This window comes from Corvus cornix, chromosome 19 (genome assembly GCF_000738735.6).
Source record: "Corvus cornix cornix isolate S_Up_H32 chromosome 19, ASM73873v5, whole genome shotgun sequence".
In the NCBI taxonomy this organism is placed as follows: Eukaryota; Metazoa; Chordata; class Aves; order Passeriformes; family Corvidae; genus Corvus; species Corvus cornix.
In genome coordinates, this window is record NC_046348.1 from 7,590,207 (window position 1) to 7,610,287 (window position 20,081).

The 20,081-nt window shown below is 39.2% G+C and overlaps 1 protein-coding gene across 2 annotated transcripts in view; it reads right to left on the reverse strand.

Moving 5' to 3' along the window:
* NCOR1 (nuclear receptor corepressor 1) overlaps positions 1-20,081 on the reverse strand; it is a 55,900-nt gene that overhangs the window by 20,316 nt on the left and 15,503 nt on the right. For both annotated transcript variants that reach the window (XM_039563095.1, XM_039563094.1), the window contains exons 4-19: positions 19,114-19,309; positions 17,946-18,128; positions 15,946-16,059; positions 14,592-14,648; positions 14,097-14,149; positions 13,303-13,369; positions 12,744-12,916; positions 10,729-10,819; positions 10,031-10,209; positions 9,511-9,565; positions 8,788-8,889; positions 4,220-4,350; positions 3,515-3,732; positions 1,823-1,885; positions 1,335-1,474; positions 531-657 (exon numbers count right to left, since the gene is read on the reverse strand). In XM_039563095.1, the coding sequence (XP_039419029.1) occupies positions 531-657; positions 1,335-1,474; positions 1,823-1,885; positions 3,515-3,732; positions 4,220-4,350; positions 8,788-8,889; positions 9,511-9,565; positions 10,031-10,209; positions 10,729-10,819; positions 12,744-12,916; positions 13,303-13,369; positions 14,097-14,149; positions 14,592-14,648; positions 15,946-16,059; positions 17,946-18,128; positions 19,114-19,309 (1,949 nt within the window). The remainder of the gene's footprint in view (positions 1-530; positions 658-1,334; positions 1,475-1,822; positions 1,886-3,514; positions 3,733-4,219; positions 4,351-8,787; positions 8,890-9,510; positions 9,566-10,030; positions 10,210-10,728; positions 10,820-12,743; positions 12,917-13,302; positions 13,370-14,096; positions 14,150-14,591; positions 14,649-15,945; positions 16,060-17,945; positions 18,129-19,113; positions 19,310-20,081) is intronic.

Consider the following 20,081-nt stretch of genomic DNA (forward strand, 5'->3'; position numbering starts at 1 on the left):
AGAAATGAACAATTGGCTGAATTACACAAACACTGCAACTAAAAAATACCAACTACTGAAAACCCAACACTTAGTCATCTTCTCTCATTCATCATTCGTGAATTCTATTGCCTTTTGCTCCACAAAAGGCCAGCCAAGACTGACTGACATTGAGTGTCTATAAATTAGCAGTTGCAACCAACAAATATATATAAAAGAAACAACAAAAAAACCACCACTTGAATTTGCTTGTCTGAAGCTTTTCTGAGATTATCAGCTACCAAAGGTTACGCGTATTTGATTCAACTTGTTTCAACACTCCAGATGACAGCATAATCAAAGCATCTCAAAATACTAAGCAGCAACATCTTTAGGCTGCTAAATTCTAAAAATGCTTCATCCCCTCAAGTGAGTTCAAATTGCTGAAATCCAACTGAAAGAGCATTTGAACAACAACATCATGAAGTGGAACACAGCTTTCTGAGCAGACAATTAGCACAAACATAGACTCCTTTCTGTGCACACACAAGTTTCCTTCCCAGAAAAGTTACCTTCACTGTCTTCTGGGTTCTCTTCTTCATTGGATGCTTCAATATCTTCATCCTCCTGAGCTGACACAGTTGAAGCAACACTCTCACACTGTGACACATCTCGCTCCTCTCGGGGCCTTCGTGAAGACTGAGAGACACAGCATTGACAATGTAGTGAGAATTCACAGCTATTACTGCCTTTTACTGCATTCCCATTTACCAGTCTGAGGTTGAAATGAAGGACAGAGAATCTCTGTTTAGCACAGTCAACAAGGGGACACTCTTTCAACTTCAGGCCAACTTTTGCTGCTCCTGACCAAAAACAAGTTTGGGAACAAACCACGGCATGTTTGGGGGACTACAGAACAACTGCAGCAAAAAGACCAGGATAGCACTGCAGCTTAGAGGATTTCAACACACAGAGTTCTACTTTAAATGCCCCCAAACCTTCACTTCCAGGACTTCTACCACCTCTCCTGCTCTGTTTGGTAAGGTCAGTGCTTGCTGTGTTTCAAGGAGCTGCTGTACATCTACAGCTGCTCATGCACTGGTGAGGAACGTGGCTTTCAGAGCGCTGAAGAACTCTTCAGGCTCGAGTGTTTTACCTGGTACAAAGCTTTCTGTTGCATTTCAAAGCAAGGAGTGGCTACTGTCACAGGTCAGTGAGTACCAGCCACCCTTTCTAGGAGATTTACGTCACAACAAAAAAACAAGTAGAAAAGGAAACAAGTGGAGATTGCAAAACAGCCTTAGTGAAGTGTGATGGATGACTTCAGAAAGATACGAGTTTTCCCCTGCAAAATATTCAATGTCCACAGCACTCACCTTCTGTTTGTGCTGTTGGAGGAGACTGTCCAGGTTGTGCCTCCTTTTGTAGTTGAAGTAGAAGTTCTTACACTGAGCTTCACTTTTTGTCCCAACCATTTTGGCAATTGCTGCCCAGTTTCGCCCATGTTCCACTAGACCTGGTCAAACATAAAAGAACCAGTATTTACTAGGATGAGTAACTCAGCTATCCAAACCCCAGCAAATGGAACAACAATGCCTATGGGAGGGTAAGATAGGAAGTACTGCTGTCCAAACAGTTCTAAGTAACCCATAGGAAAAGAGTCAACATGAGTCTCAAAAATCATTTTGTCTCTTAAAGACGTTTGCTTTTTCTCTTTTTTCATTAAAAAACCAACAGCAATTTGCAAATTATTCAGCATAGTGTTGGTGAAAGTCGCAGCAAATGTATTCAGTGATTCAGTAAATCCTTGAAGTTTTGTAAATGCAAGTATCCAGAAGGAAGTCAAAGGCTTTACAAGGTTTACCTTTCTTAGCAACTTCCATTTCTTCTTCTGTCCAGCGGGATGTCTCCACAGGCTCGGTAGAAGCTGCAAGAGAAACAAAGACACTGAGCAGAGGAAAGACCAGGACTCATTATCATGGCACCAATTACGCATCCCATAGTCAAGAAATCTATTTACATTTTGGCTGGCTCAGGTCACTGGGGAAAGCTCTCTTGTCAGAGGGAAGCAGTCAATCTCCATTAAACCAAGTCAGAGATAAAGAAGGAACCACCACAATCTCAGTAGAGAAAACTGTTCAAAACTATTCTGCCTACAAAACTGTGATTAACTGTCTGTCAAGGAACATTTTTAAGTAAGTTTGGTTTATTTATCACTAAAATTTTATTTTAAATGTCAGTAATTACCATCAGCTACTAAAAGCAGCAATCCAACATGTGATAAGCTAGTTCAATGCTGTTAGTGGTGTCAAGAAATCTACTGTTCCTGCATTAACTGAGTCTCCAACTGGATAAATGGACAAAAAGAAAAGAAAACAAAAAAAACCCAGTAAGTGAAAGCAAGCAGGAAACTAAGTATGATTCAGTGCAAAGTGCTTTTCATTCACTCTTCTGGATTTTGTATCATCCTGTTTAAATTTCTGAACAGCGCTGAGCTGCACCAGCCTCCATTTCCTTTCCATAAAATCTGCCATTACACACAGCATGTAACAAAGACCCTGCAACAGCTTCCATTAACAAACCACAAAAGTAGGACACTATAAAGTATCTGATCCACTGAAAAGCTATTTCGGATTTTCCAGAAAACCCTGCAAAAATGGTTTAAAAATAAAACAAAAGAAAACAAAAGCAGAACCCACTATTGCTTCAGCCTTAAAAAACCAACTGCTTAAAAAACCCCACTGTATCAATGGAGCAAGAATGCTTCTCAGAATCTCTGCTGTTTTAAGTTACACAAGAACTGATGTTCCCACTTACTCTGTCCTTTACAGTCAGAACATCTGAGTAACAAAAGAGTTGTAACAAGTTCTAGAATAGCAGCTGCCTGTAACTACCCAGCTGAAGCACAAGCAGCAACAAATTTTGCCACAGCAGAGCACTGCAAGAAAAAAAACAACCTGCCCTGCCATCCTGGATAATTATTTACCAGCCACAAGATATTCTGGTATTTCTGCACCACCACAAATTAGGTCAGCCTTTTCCAAAATACACTCAGAGACTGCATCGTCTTTTTTAACCAAACCAGCCAAGAAAGTAACATTTTATTTTAAAAATGCCTCTTGCCATCTAATGCAGAAACAACAACAACTTGCTAAGATCTATTTCAGCTTATGAAGCTCCCTGAAGTACTCAAATACCAGGCCAATTATTTAACAACATCCTTTGTGAGCTGCAGCCTGTAAGTGAATCTGTGTCACAGGCATCTGGATCTCTGCAGACCCTGCAGAGAGGTCAGGGAGACAAGGTGTTATCACAGAAGGGCTGAACTGCCTTTTCTCCCCTCACATCATTCTAACAGTCAGCTGATTGCACGTGCACTATTCATGAAGTTACACTTGTGAAGTTTAACAGTTCCACACTGTCACAAAATTATAAACAATAAAGCTGGAATATTAAACAGGAAAACAGAAGTGCACTGCATGCCCGGCAACGGCTCCGTGTCAGTGAGGAGCCTACGAGCAGCTGGGGCCCTGGGAGTCCTGTAAATGCTACTCACAAGGTTCTGGTGGGGGTGGCAGAGGCGGTGGTGGTTCTTCAGTGGCTGCAGCTGCAGCAGCATTTGCTTGAGCAGCTTCATTTGTCATTGATCTTGTGATTCTGCCCTTACGCCGACCTTGGCTGTTGGCAGTTTTTCGGCCCCGAGGAGCCGCCTGCTCCCTTTCCTCTGTTTCTTCTGGTGCAACTTCAGTTTTGTCCTTTTCTTTGGTATTCTCTCTGGGAGTAGGTAAAATGTAATTCAGTCACATTCAGAGAGCCATTGTGAGCAGATATCCCTGAAAAATCAATGTACAACCTAACCCTAAGCCCCACAAACAAAACTCCATGCACCCAAAAGATGCCTTTAGTGAAACAGAATTCACTTATTGCCCACAACTTCCAGCTGCTAGAGAGTAACACAGATACATGATATTGTCAACTTCAAAGAAAATATGAATACTGTGCTAGAACATATGAGAAAAGCCCAAACTAACAAGATATGGAAATCATTACATGTGTAAAAAATAACCCCATTGCTTTTTCCACTAGTCTGATTAGCTCAGCAAGACAGAGAAATTTGTATGTCCAAAACAATTGTTTAATACACAAAAGAAATAGTTTTCAGTCCAGATTTCACTGGCAGGCTAATGCAAATCCTGTTCTGATCTTTGCCAAAACCTGCAATCTAGGGTGAATTAATGCATTTCAGTATGTATACACTTACTTAGATTCCTCCTTCTCATCCTTCTCCTCCTCATCTTTCTTTTCCTCCTCTTTTTTCTCTGATTTGTCTGATTTTTCCTCTTCTACCTTTTCTTCTACCTTTTCTTCTTGAGAAGGACGAGCAATTTGTTGCTGAAATGAAATGGGATTTAGATGATAACTTGATCACACAAAGGTGCAGCATCTTGTCCTCAGAGCAGCACAAAAACTGATGCTGCCTTACTTCCCACTTGATAACATTTTAAGTTACAGGCACTGCACAGTGGTCAGCATAAGAATAGAATATCTCTGCCTTATAAATTCCATGGAAGTATAGGAGGTTTCTGCAGCATGAGCGTGGATTGTGTACAATCCCACATTGGCTGCTGTGTGCCCCACTAAAAATGAGCAGCTATGTTTTAAAAGTGCTGAGCGAGGCCTGCCCTGCGTAGTGAGGGTGTTGCTCCTCTCAAATTCTATTTTTTAACTTTGTGCATTTTATAGTGAAACATGATCTTACAACTGGGGAGCAGAAGGTCTTGTAGCATGAAAGTTACAACCAACTCCAAGTCGCTTTCTCAAAACTTCCATTAGTATTTAAGAGATATAACTTAAAAAAATTTGGTTTGGAATTTCCAGTGGGTTTACAGAAAGAATTATTAAAAAACCAACTCTTTTCTCTACTGAAATGACAGTTTTACAAGCACAGTAAACACTGTGCTTGTCTCAAACAGATACCCAGAGTACGCTTGGCAATTCATGGAAACACAAGGACAGAGAACTACAAGACAACGACAGAGAATGATAAGATTGCTGTTCTAGCACTTCATGAACTCGGATTTTACAATCTACTGAAAAATTCCTCAAAAACAGGCTTTTCTTCTTCACAGAGGAAGGAACCTCCCTATGAGTGCAGCAGCAGGTGTCACTGTTTCACTAACAAAACTGAGGCTGGAGATAGTCACCAAACTGACTTGGTTTTGACATTTTAATACTGTAAACTGGAGCAGAAACCCTAAACACTAACCACTATCATCTGACTGCAAATTATTAGCAATTAAAGTGCTGATTATTGATTATGCAGACTTCCTTCAAGCAAGATGTCACAGACATGCTAATATAATTTATTTCCACCTTGCTAGATAGATTGACCTGAAAAGCAAGGAGTTAAAACTGCATTTTAAAACCCCCATAATTTAAAGAAAATTATTTTGTATCTAATCTATTTAGAAAACAGTTGTTGAAAATCCTGTTCTTACCTGGCCAACTCAACATCACTTGGTTCTCTGTTTAAGCTGCATAATCAATGCATAAACACAAACCTTAAAGGAGTCGAAGCCTCGGTCAGCGACGTTCCTGCACATTCATGTGCTGATTAAAACTTTTACTGTCCACACAAGGGGATGGGCTTGAGCTCAGGGCACGGCTCAAAAGGACAAAACCCACCCCAGCAGCGACATCACACAACTCTTTAGCAGAGGCTGCCTGACCCAGCAACGTGTTTATTCCAGGAAATGGTGTCATTCTGCCACTTAAGCTGCCTGCAGCAGCGCTGCCCCTCTCACACAGCACCTTCTAATCTCCCCGGAGTCACCAGAGGTGATCCCCGTCACACACACGCGGCGAATTTCTGTCTGCTCACATCACTGGCCTCCCACCTGCTGCCCGGCCACAGGCTCCAGCCACACACACTGCAGGGACACAGCCAGCACCCACCACTGCCTGGCTACCAAATTCATTTAAAGCCTTGCTTAAAGAAACCTTCTGTCAACGAGTTATTTAAGGAATTCTCTGGAATCATAGAATCACAGGATGGTTTGGGTTTGAAGGGACCTTAAAGATCATCTAATTCCAAATCCCCTGCCATGGGCAGGGACACCTCCCACCAGACAGGTTGCTCCAAGCCCTGTCCTGAACACTTCCAGGGATAGGGAAGTGAAAGCATCGTACAGCCATGGCTTTCTCTCAATTCTATGTTAAAAACTTGCTCTACATTTGACAAGCTTTGGTTTAAGACACACTTGTTCAGTTGCCTCTGTCTGGACAGTCTGGAACAGTTTAGGCAGCATTTTATAAAAAGCTCTTTCTAGACCTTTTTGAGGACAAACACATATCAGAATTTTATTAGCCTTGCATCTCTTCGCTTCACATCCTTGATCCAGCACTCAGCTTCTCTCAAGTGAAAGCCCCCACACTGAAACATGAGCCAAGTTGTGCTCACTGCATTCTCTGAAGGACTTCAACGTCGTTACCATGATTAATATCTCCTCTGCTGCAATATTCCACTTGCTTGCCTTCTAATTTACAAAAATATATGAACTATTAAGAGTTTAAGCTGAAGCACCTGTTATTGGCCTAAGCCCATCCTGGAGCACCTCATAAATCTTACATGACTCGTGTTTGCCAATCAGCAAGAAAGTTTCAAGTTGCTACTGAGAGATATGAAAAATATCAGCTTCAAACAAAGCTGGGGTACAGGAGGGGGAAGGGGTGAGCTGCTTTCTGCAACTGTAAGATAAAAGCTCTGGCAAGCCAGGCAGTTCAACCCTCTCAAGTTCTTTTTTACTAGCTGTTATAGATGTTGCTAATTAATCATGAATAAAATTATAAATACAAATATGATTTTTGGCACCATGTAGTTCCTTACTATTAACATGCTAACTGCAATACTTCTGAATTTAAACTTCCAGAAGTGGTAAAATTTCCCTTTCAGAGTGCTGAGAGTATTTCCTTGAGTTGGCAAGTCCAGCTCAACCCTCTCCAGAGCGAAAAACCTGGCACTTACTTGCATCCTTAACAGAGCACACATTAAGCCTGGACAGCAGTTGCCCAAAGTTTAGGGATCTGCTGTAGCACTTCATGTGGATCAAGAACCAGCAATTACGAAGTACAAAACTCTGCTACAATTCCAAGAGCAAGTAATCTGAGCTGGACAAACCTTCAGTGTTCCAACTGATGTATTCAGTTACTCACATATAAATCAGCACTCACAGGAGCAGTCACAAAGTCAGGCAGAGCACCTTGAGCTGAATTCACCAAGCAAATCCATGCCCCTGTGTGTCTAAGGCTGGAATGAAAACCTTTCTGGTCTATATACATTATCCAAGGAAAGCGACCATTTATGGACAGAAAAGTCCATCCAAATTTTGAATTCTACCACTTCCAATATTCCAAAGTTTAACAACGTGGAAAAGACATTTAAATATACAGTAATGACTTCCTAAGTATCTTGGAATCTCCAGTTCCACTGCACTACAGCTAAGCCAGTTCTGTCTCCTCACCCCTTAGAACAGCACCTAGCAAAGATACCCCTCAACATGGGACACTTCCTGTGATCACACCAACCTCATTTTATAATGGCACAAGAAACAGAGTCACTCCAAATGGCAGCACTACCTCTGTTCAGTGTCCACAGTGATTGTCCACATTTGGACAATCCTGTTTATTTCCATCTTCTTTTCATTTGTCACACATCCAGACTTCAATTGCAATCCTTCCCCAATCACTACTCCAACAACAATAACCTTTCCTATTAAGAAGCATTATTAGGCTTAGAAATTCTAACAGAAATCCTGGCAAAATACAGGTTATTTCCAGTAATTTCTCCCATCAGAGCAGAAGTTCTATGAAATCCTGTGCACAGTGACAATGACCTTATCCTAAGCAATCCATCATTTGTGGGGTACAGACAAGGTACCCTCCCATGACAGGACTCTTCTTGTAGAGCACCAGCCCATAATTCAAAAGGTTTAAGTACAACAGCACCACGGAAGCACAACCTGATGCCTGTTTCTACTGAACAGGATCCACTCAACAGTTGAATCCATTTGCAGCAATTTTATATTAAAAAAATACATTTACTGGGACTCCTAGAAAACTTTCAGTATTTGTGTATTTCAGTGCATTTATTTATATTTACTGCATTTACTGTTTTGCAGAGCAGATTTGTGCAGCCCCAAAGTTCCAGGGTTATTTTGTTTTCCAATACCCACATTAATCCTGGTAGCCCAGCACATGTATTTATAAGCTTTTGGTACATAAAATGCTGTTCTTTTCCTTTCCAAAGACTTCCAAAGGAACACTTCCTGAATCAGCAGAATTTTCTATTCACATGCATTAAATTGGTCTCTTTCTTCTCGCTCTGAAGTTCCAGTTTGACTTCGAGCCTGACCACCAAATAAAGACCACTATTAATTTCTGCTTTTTGACAAACACTGACATTATGAACAGATTATACATTTTCCACTGCAAGTCACATGCTAAACCTAATTTCTCTTGGCTCCAACATAGGATTTAATGATGGATTCAGTCTCAATGTCTGTGGTGGGTCCTCAAAAAAAATGAATTGTCATATTAAAACAAGTAATAAATGTGCAAAGGGAGAAGATATTACACAGAATTAAAACCAAACTAACCAACAACACCCTTGAGATCAGATCACTTAAATTTTAAAAGGGCAAGTATGCAACAAAGGAAAAATAATTCTTTCCCCTTTATGCCTGTAACATGTTGCTATCTCAGATGATGAAACAGTTGTAAGCATGAAGCAACAAAATAACAGTACCCAAGTGATGAATAAATTCAACATACCTGGTTTCTTCCTCTGCGTTTACCATAATTCCTTCGCACAAGGGCTTTATAATTTTCATTTTTCTTGGTCAAATAATAATATAATACACAGTCAGGAACATTCTAAAGTGAAAAAAGCAGGAAAAAGTAGGTTTTACTCCTATTGAAAAGATAAGATTTGAGTTTTTAATTTCTCTGAACACTTAAAACGATTCAAGCCTCCAGACTAAAATAAAAAAGCTTCCATTTATTACAGTAAGTGTACACATTCAAGGTTCTGTTGTGTGTCTTAACAAATCCTAATTCTCCATTAATTCTTACATCAATTCTGCCAAATCAAATTCTAAAGACTAAAATTAATCCCAAAGACTGAGCTGGCAGTAGGATCTCCCTGACTTGGAAGGTTTCTCTGGGTCAGCACAGCAGCTCAGCAGAGCCAAGGCTGTTCTTATCTATGCTTATAGTTATTATAGTTAAAGCTTACCTGCTTCAACAAGCAAACATTCAAACTAAATGAGGTGCCATTGTCTTTAATCCTTACCAATTGTGTCATTGCAATAATTTCTGTTGGCACACACTGATTGTGTTACTGATCAGGTATTATAAAATTCTGTTACAGTGATAACTTTTTTGGACTTGATTTTTTTTTTTTCAGGAGGACAAAATGATGCTGGGGCAAGTGACTTACATTTGGAAAGTTAGGGATCCCACCCTAGGCTCTATTTACATTAAAAAATGTCTTACCTTTCGTTCCAAGTAGGAAGCAATTAGACCAAAGTTCTTGGGATGCTGGACAAACCTTTTACAAATCAGAAATTATTTCAGTTTAACAACATTATCCATGATCAAACAAGCAAAATAATCCTGCACACAATCTGTTCCATCAGCAAGCCCTTCATTTACACGAGTGAAATTAGTCTAAAAAGCCCAGTTTTCACACTGTGCAAATTTAGAACTAAGCACTCAAAATTAACTGATAAATTTATGATCTGATAAAATGAGATCATATCTCTACTTTTCTCATTATACTGAAGTAACTAAAGGAACTAAGGTACTTCTGTGAGAATTTTGTATTTAAGGACTAAATGCATGTGAGCATACTCAGTTGAAAAATAAGTCTAAAATTTTGCAATATTTATTACAGCCAACTAAGAACATTATCAAACATTACTGCACAAAAGCTTCAGCATTCCTGATTTAGCTTTACATGATTGGGAAATTAACTGTCATTTCAATGTAATAAAAAGAAAAGAAAGGCCATTACTTCTCCTTAAAAATCTCTTTCTCATGGTCTGTCCAGACATTCATGAACTGCCTGTCTTTATAAACTTTCATGGGATCCTCCATCAGCCCGTTCATGTTAATGAACTTCACCCGTCTCTGTTCTGCATCGAACATCATGGGAGGGATGACAGAGAGCTGCCGCATTTGCTTCTCGTTATTCTACACAACAAAAGGAAAAGTAAAGAACACACAAAGTGTTGCTGCTGATGTTAACAGCTCTTGAATTACACAACTCTTAAAGCTCCACATTCACAGTCAGCTTGGGACTTGTTTTTGTACATGTCTTAACTCTTGCAGAAGTTGTCACTATCCCAGTGAACATTTACAGTCAGCTAAAGGAAACAGCGCCACAACTGCTGGAAAACCAAAATGATGGAGGGCTTGAGAAAAGGAAGAGTTTTCACATGTTTGTTACAGCTGTAAAAAACTAGGTTGCAGCAAGCCTGCAATGAACAGCCACATGAGAAAAATCTAGGGCAGATACAATTAGAAAGCAAAACCCTCAAAAGAAAAGTATTTGTAAGACTTGCTTCAAGCCACACTTCACACAGATTCTTTCCAAGAGAGAAGAGCTTTCTCTTATCAAAGAAACAAACCCTCTGCAAGAGACCTTTCACTGCCAATGAAAGGATATTTATTGGCTGTGCTTCTACAGTGAAGTACAGCCACCAGCCTCACCTCCTGCTCAGAGAGTCCATCGATGATTTCTGAAATCTCATGTTCACTTCTAGCAATCGTTGCTGAAAGGCCAGCCCCTCTTTGGCCAACTCTGGGATGAGGAGAACACAGAGGGGAAAAAGGATAAAGTGGGAATTAGCTCTATCTGCAGGTTTTGCACACCACGACAACCTTCAAAATTCCTTACAATGCTGTTGCCAGTCTCTCAAATCAGTTAGGACCGGTCGTTCTTACGGAGAGTCAGAGCACAAACTTCGTCATGTCCTGCTTGGTTTTACAGTGAATTTGCAAAGCTCAGCAGAAAGGGCACAGAAAAAGGTGTTACCACCAATTCCACTGCAAAGTAGGTGCTTCAGATAAATGAATTTGCTTCTGCTGAGCATGAGAAATGTTCATCAGTGGCACAGAAATTATCACCTTAATTAGTACAACTGATACACCTTGAAAGAGCCTTTTATTTTTTTTAAGAAAACCACACTAAATTTGTCTTTTATCAATTTGGTCAAGTTACTAATACAGCACTGAAACTTTTACAAAAGAAATTTTTCCACTTTTGAATTGATGGGGAGAGCTGTAATTTGGAAGAATTTTTCAGCTTGTGATCTTCACCCTCAGGAACATCATAACAATATACCACAGCATGTGGGTCAAAAAGCATTTCAGAGGTAAAAATCACTACTAAATGGAGAGACAAAATACCTCAAAGATTTTACTGAATTAATCCATTTGCACAAAATCTGAGGAAAAAACCTTTAGTATTTACATAGCAATAGTATTACAGCACAGCTATAGACAAAGAGGCCATTACATTAGAGAATGTAAATATAACATAAAGAGATGACCCTGTCCCCAGTAGTTTGCAATTACAAAGACATGATAGATTCTTCAAGGGAAAGCTTCTTATGTATGAGTGCTGTTCTCCTTCTAACAGTTTACTTTCTTCTTTTCCTGATTCCACAAAATCTTGCAGCCTTCACAATGTATTGCAAACTCTCTGCTTTCCCCATGTTTTATGAAGAAAGGTGATGTAGGCAGATGGTTATAAGAGATGAGATTAAATCTTTATGGGGCTTGAACTCTCAAAGGTGTATTGAAATTATTTCGAACATCAGATAAACAGATTTCAACACTAAATCAAACTTGACCTAATTCTAATTAGAATCTTATCTATCTACCTACAGTACTGCAAGGTGAACTCTTAAATGAATTGCACTTCATTCCTTTTAAGACTCCTTGTAGTTTCCATCTAACAAATGTCTGATAGATTAAATAATAGGGCCTTAATTGTTGCACCTTGAATATTTTAAAATGCAAAAATGTCTGGAATAAAATTACCTGGCAAGTACAACAAAAGATCAGTCAAATTGTTAATTAAGAAGACAAACGGTTTTGGAGTGTGGGGGCTAATGAATACAGGGATCATGAAACACAGGAGTAACACAGACACCCAGTGACAGAAAAATACCAGAATAAATTAGAGTGTGTGCCCAAAATGAACAGGCTCATGTGAAGCTGATGCTCCAATTGTCTTCAGAACTCCACAAACACCTTACTGAGCAACTTAACTCTCCTTGGCTCACTGACACCACAACCTAGCCTTTGCTAAATGGCCCTTTTCCTGTGTTCCTTTTGGGAAATATCGGGTTTGATGGCAGATCTGAAAAGGGAGATGGGAAAGGAACCACGGGGACATCACCACAGCGGCCTGAGAGGACACCAAGGGATGAGACTGGCACAGCTGGAGGGGAGGGACAGGAAAGGGGACATATGACAATGGATAGATAAAGTCATGGAGATCCTTAGGATGGGAAGTGAAACATGAGCTCAGTGCCATGGAAACACAGAGAACAAATGGAAGAACATTTCACTTCATGACACAGTAAAATTCTTTTTAAAGCAAGAAGGTGATGAACATAAAACTTAATCACTAAAATTAACCAATTTTATAATAAATAATTTTAAAACTTAAAACTGAAGAGATATTTTGCAGGAATATTTCAAATCTCCAGTAATACCTTTGGAATCTTTCCTGCTGTTCTCTCTGCTTCCGGATTTCTGGGAATTGTTTCTCATAGTACTCCCGTGTTTTGCTCTCCTTGGCTTTCCTGCGTGGATTATTTTCTATCCTGTCTACTTTCTTCTCCCATGCCTCCATCAGCTGATCATAACGTTGACAGATTTTCTGTTCCTGTTAAATTCCAAAAGCAAACCTTGAACTAAGCAAAATACACCAAGTGATCAGAACATGTCACATGGGCAGACTCCTGGAATGCACAGATTTTTCCTGCTCTAGTCCCTTCCATTATGAAGATAACTTATACCAAATTTTCAGCACAGAGGAAGTGGATATAAAAATGTAGATTTTGAATATTATACACTATTTTTTTGCTTTACACATCCCAGTGGTATTTGGTAATTGTCATTACTGCTTTCTAGAACTATCCCACCTTCTGGTACCACACTTGTGTTAGCCTGAGGTCTTATTTTTCTAATCACTACATTTGGGAATGCAAGACAAGGGTCCAGACAGGAAACCAGCCACATGCTGCTTTTAGAAAATCATGGTGCTCTTACCCGTTGTTTTCTTGCATGGTTCCTTCTTTTAAAGAATAGGATCAGCTTCTTCCTCATCACCTGGTTTCTGGGAAACAGAATTAGGGGAAAAAAGTGAACTATATAAGAATCAGGCACTTCAAAACTACTCAAAACTCATCTCAATCCTAGAGGGCAGAGTTTCATTATGAGTAACAGTTTCAGGATAAAAAATAGGGTAAATTCCCAATGAAGTCCAGATAGCTAAATCACCTAATATTGTATTTTTTCAGAGAGGAGATTCTTGAAGCTGGCTGAAATAAGCAATTGAGACACAAAAGGTTCCCATTTCAAGGCAGGTGCTCTCCATTACCACAGGAGGGATAATATGCTAAAATGAGAACATTTGGTTTAAGCTATTATGCTTTTAGGGGGGAAAAGTCTTGGCAATTCAGCCCTAAAGTTAAGTTTTCCAATATATTGTTCAAGAAATAAGTACTTTGGAACTTCTATATCAATCTATTTGATGGAGTGGAGCAAGAATTACTTTTTTTAAGAGAAGCTTTTAAAGGACAGCCAGCTTAAGTTTTATTATTTATTTTTATCTTTAAATGAAGATGGAAAGCCAGGGCTTCCCTCTGCCTTCAGCACATATAATGCACATCTTGCAGAGCTATTTTACAACAAAGAAATCAGAAAGTTACATGGACAGGAAGCTTTTAATTATGGTTAAAACTCACACATCCTACTTGGAAATAACAGCAATGAAAAATGTGAGGGAATGTTTAAATCCAGATGCCCTGAATGGGACAATGACAGGGTATTAAAGCACTCACGTTTTGATGTTTTCATGGTAGACCTTGGTGTCTGATGGTTGGTTGTAAAGTGGCTGCAATTTTGGATGAGAAAGGAACACTTAGCACTTTGCAATGCATGGAACTCTAAAAGTGTATGCAACACATTTAACAATATTTTAGTATTCTGGCAACAGTGCACTTAATCTGAGATGCAGCAGAGCTGAAGGGACTAGAAGATATTCTGCACAAAGCATAGATTTCACTACTTAAAATTAGATTGTAACTACTTATGTATATAACAGTACTTCATTTCTTCATACTCCAACCTGTTCTCTCAAACAGATTCAAATCTTTTTAAAAATCACACTTTATGTGGCCAATGAACTCAATCAAGCCCCAACTCACCAGTGCATTTAAACACACATTTCTTCTATACATCATCACAGAACTGCAGCCGATCAGCACAACAGAATTAGAGCAACTGGCAACACAGGAAATAGAACAAAAGAAAAAAAGCAGAATTCCACAACTTACCAATTCAACTTTAGGACCAAGACCTTCAAAAATCTTGTGAGCTTCTTCTGCTTTTTTCTGCAAATAAGATTTTTTTTCATATAGTCTGAATAAATCCTCTGAAGTTCATGTCAAATCTGAACTCTGTGTTCTCTGCTAAACCCCTGCCTGACCATGTGAGATCTTTCTTAACCTACTTCTGCAATGTTGCCTCAGCAAATAAAGAAACCTGTACTTGAATTGTGCAGTTACGACTCTGATCTCCAAGTCTGGAAGCTGATAGAGCATAAAGGCAGAAACTGACCTCTGCAGTTCAAAACCAAAATGTAATACGTAATACTGCAAATAATTACAAGGAGGAAGAAAGGTGTCCAATAAAATGAAGTATAATTAGCTTTGAAGAATGGAATAAAGGAACTAAAATTTTCCAATTGCCAAATCTGTGTACAAATGTTTGTGTGTACATAAACACACAAAGTCTGTCAAAGGTCCTTCATTCACACTAAGTGAAGACCACGAAATAATCCTGGCCCTTCCTTCCATGGAATGCTTGGGACGCAGCTCTTCTGTACAAAATCTAGTATTGTTTTGCAGGGGGGTTTTACCTCCTCAAATTAAAAAAAAAAAAAGTCTGTTGTCATAGAAATTAGCTGTTCCTCTAAACTACAGAATAAAATTGGGAAATTAAACAAACACATACCACTCTCACAGAAGATCACAATACTTTCAAAATCCCCAGATATCTGACTCCCTTATCTCAAACTACCATGGGGAAAAAAAGGCAGGAAGCATTTTTGCTATTACTGTTGGCAATATTACTGAGCTCCTGGACTTTTCTCACCACTTAAACAACACAAGCTCATAATTTACCAATATATTACTTCTTAATATCTGTTCATTTATCCAAATCTTAAGTGCCAGAAGTCAGAGTTTATAAAGAAGGCACAAAATTCTACAACATACGCAGTTTTTTTTCCCTTCAGCTCATTTAAAAGTAGAGTCTTCAGCCAAGTTTGTCAGCTCATGTGAGGAATAGGGAACTCAAGATGAATTTCTGAGGCATTTTTCATATCACACACTTGAAAGGATATGTATGTGTGTGTTTATATATAATTCATGTATCTCAGCACAAGGCTCTAAGGATAAGACCCACAGCTCAGACTGCTTACAAGATACAAGGAAGATTCCTGTGATCGAGAATAAAAAGGTCATAAAAATGTCTTTCATTTAGAGAAGCAAACAAACAGTAAAAGAGGGGTGGGCAAATCAGTAAAACAGAAGTAAAATTTGCCCCATGGAAGTAAATGAAGACCTAAAGAATGTCAGCACTGTGGGTCAGTGAGAGCCCCCCCGGTGAGGTGCAGAGGACACTCACCCGATTCTCATCGTAAATGATCTGGACAATGCTGCGGTGCTTCTGCTCCACGGGAGGAGGGGACACAGGCCTCTCAGGCTCGGGAGGCTTAGCAGCTTCTTCTTCAAGTTGTTGCTAAGAGACCAAAGAAAGAAAATCAGCCATCCATGTTCCCCCCACCAGTAATTAGTCACCAGAGATAAAATACGCAGCTGATCAGTCAGCACTGCCTCTTATTTCGCTTTGCACTGACAAGGAATGAATGAAATGGTTTTAGTGCCCACAGGAACAATAATAAGACTATTTTTTGTACTACTGGTAATCCAAATTACCTGTTTACAAGACTCACCTGCCTTGAATCAGACTTATTTCAGTTTGAAAGAGCCACAGTCACTTTGTAATTTATCATTATTTAACTTTAAACAAAACTATCAACTTAGGAGACCAGTTACATCAGAGCTGCCTTCTCACAGTGGAAATAAACCAGAGCTGCCTTCCTGTACTGTAGATGTTCAAGTGTCACCATTACTGCTGTCTTATGGTTTCAAAAGGTACAAAAGTCCTTCTAGCACTCCACAGAGAACATCATTCTAAAGGTACTTCACAGCAAAAATAAACCACTCCACATGCATTAAAGTTCCAACACTGTTACAATACTAAACAGGCAAAAAAAAGAAAATACCAAAACCAAAAAAAACCCACCCTGTAATCCTTTCCTAGCTACTACACTGCTGTGATTTACTTTCACATCAAATAAATCTGGTTCAGTGACATCTTCATTTTTCAAATATCCTTCACCCATGCCTGCCACAAACATACAGCAAAGAACTTGTGACACCAGGGATCCATCCTGCCTTGCAGTCCTGGCTAGAATGTGCTACATTGCTGTGCAAGAATTCCCTAAAATTTTAGCAGAATACCCTAAGACATGAGCTCAGTTATTTCAAGAGCAACTTTGTAGGTTTTTTTAAGTCAAATCACACACAAATGTGCACAAATGACCCTTCATAGATGAGATGCACAGTACTTGCTGATTTTGTGGAAAGGTGCACAGAGAGATAAGCATCATTAACACACAAACAGGTACTCAGTGACATCCTCGTTTGGTTTTCTGCTGGAGGTCACTTTACAGGTCATTAAAATTCAGACGTAATTAAATGTTTCCAGACCATAAAAACACACAGCTCCTGAGAGTTGTCCGTTTGTTATCCTGGACTTACAAGTTAACAAATCCTACAGTGTAACTCTCATTTCCTCCAGAGTTTAAACTAAAAAAAAGTAAAGTTGGCACTTTTTCTATCTGGATCTTTGAAAGTCAGAAAAGGAAAAGGAAACAAGGACTTTGTTTTTGTCAATGACTAACAGATGCCTCAACTGAAGGGTGGGTTTACTTGGCCACAACAGCTACAGGGAAAGTAACAACTTCTGCCAGCAAACATTTCCTTTGCTTCCAGTGGCTGAAGTGCAGTTCTCTGATGCAAAGCATAGCCACGACCATACAAAAAAAAAAAAAAAGATATTTCCTCCTTTATTTCTCTGCTCTCTGTGTTTATTCACACCCCTCCTACTGCACTTTCCCACAAGGCTAACCTTAGCTCCAGATATTAGGATCTCTTGCCCTTGGGAAAGCAGATGATCCAGGGACTTTTTTACAAGCTCTGGTTTTGGAGATGCATGCAAGGGATTCTCCCCTTGCACAGACTGCAAAAGAAGAAAGATGATCCTCCCCTCAGCCAGCAGGCAGCTCTGAAGCTGAAATTACAGTCACAGTGCCCTTGTTTCACAGCAGTTTCAAATATAAACCCATCTGCTGCTGCTGTTCCTATGTGGCTTTCTCCTACTTTCAAAAATGCTTAAAACTATGTGATGTCCAACTTATTTAAAATAAAATCATACACATAACCTTTCCTTTTTAACTTCTTCATCTGGTTCATATAACCAAAAAATTCACCACCATCAAAAGAAATTTTTCCACACCTCTTTCACTGGCAGAAGACAAGAGCAGTGTCTGCAATGCTTACTTGCTTTTTCTTCAGTTTCAGGATTTGCTGTTCCACTTTCGCAATTTCGCGATCTACGCGGTCCATGCTCTGGATCAATTCTTCCTTTGACAGCTTGGAAGGTGAAGCATTTTGGTCCTCCCCACAAGGCTGACCAGAAATTGGAGAAGATGGTCCCTCATGCTTTCCTCCAAAAGCTGGGTCCTTCCATGGGGACAGGAGATTGGGGGGGGGATAGAGAGAAATCAGTCATAACACAGGAATGAGTGCTCAGAAACCAAACAGCCAGGAATTAAAAACAATTTCCATTTATCTATAGCTCTGTTGAGAAGTCAGTTAAAGTTTTAATAATGCTCTAAATCTTTTAGAATTAACTGACAGCCTATTTATGATCCTGTAATTTCAAAGTCCACCTTCTAAAAAACCACCACACTGCAATATTTACCTTGAAAGCAAAGTAAGACCAAAATGCCTCCCTCTTAAAAATACATCTTCATAAATGTAAACAGTAACTTTTATTTTTAAAGGAAGGGTTACTTGACAGCCACTCCTCAATACTCTGCACCTATACTGAGGAGGATATTCTCAAATATAATCATGACTAGCTTGATAAAGCACATCAGGAGTTAGCTGTGGTTATAAACGTCAAGTTCTCTTGAATTTAGCTCTAATATTCAATATCTACAATAGAAAATACCCACCCTAAACTAGATTGTCCTAGATTTAGTCAAAATGGGACAGTGACAAGTATAATTAGTGTTATGTAAATAAGCAGATTCATTTCAAATGCTTAAAAGGGAATAGGGGGTGGAAGGAAGTACTTTGACTATTCAGTACCAATGTTAATTACAGGAAAAAATGGACTTGCATGCATTTGCCAGCAACTTTCAATTGAAAAGCAGAAATATTTCATGCACTATGCTATAATCATTTTACAACTGAGGTTTCAGTGATGTAAGAGAGTAGTGGCAACTCAGAATTCCAGGCTATTTACTGGGTTTGAGTCAGACTGTGTAAGAGAGTAACACTGACTCATGATCACAGCTTCTGATAATGTGTAAAAGTAAATCTTTGGGATTAAAGAAAGAACCCAAACAAACAAAAAAAATCACCTAACGGAAAAAAATTGATTAGCTCACTGCAACATAGAAAGTCAGACCTTCAGCACTGTAACAGAAAATGGCTCTACCTTCTTAATATCTGCAGATCTCAGCCCTTCCTGCAGAGGATGTACTAAAGGCAAGACAGTGGCTGCACTGACACGCTGGAAATGAGAATCAGACACTTGTTCAAGACGTGGTCGCTTAGATTCCAGTGAATCATGATCTGTCTGAGATGGACCTGGATGAAACTGCTGTTCATATCCAGTTCTCCTTTCCTGAGGCCTATACAGAAGAGATAAACTATTAAAATACACATTTTTGATACAAGAAAAATCCTTGACACTTTTCAATTTTAAAGAAGATGCAATTTGGTGAAGCTCCTTCTAAACAGTAAAGCAGATAAATACGTTTAAGTATGATCTTTAAAAACACAACAGTTAAAATCCATTGGAAAAGAGAAAGTGAACTTGAATCTCAAAGGCACTCCTATCATTACACAACCTTAAAGAAACTCAGCAGTGCTACAAGGATATTGCTCAAATCAAAGCTCTGATTCAAATTATAAACACACCAAAAATCCATGAGAAAAAGACAGTACTATATTCCACTGAAGATGGCCACAACAGCTCCATTATTTAAATTTTGTAGCCAAATAATTTTTAAATATACACAGAACGCTTGAGATGAGCCACGAGTCTGTTTGGAATTTGATCTCTACTAAAATTCTACTCTATGACAGAAGCAGTCATTGATTCAATCCATGAGTCATTTAAAGACTCCTCCTTCTCAGAAAAATGCTCAACAGTTATCACTTGCTGCTTCACACTGCAGTGCACAGGATGTCCATAAAAGACCCTCATGTGCTTCAACATCTTCCTATGAAGTGCTACTGAAGAGATGACAGCAGCAGTTTCCTGCAGTTTGCCAGAACTACCAAATAAGCTTCTACAAATTTACAGTGTGGGGAGGGGTGTGATTTACTACTGCTATAAACTCAATTTTGAGAGCTCTAAAAGCTGCTGTGATTCTCAGCATTAAAACAGAGCCTTACTGA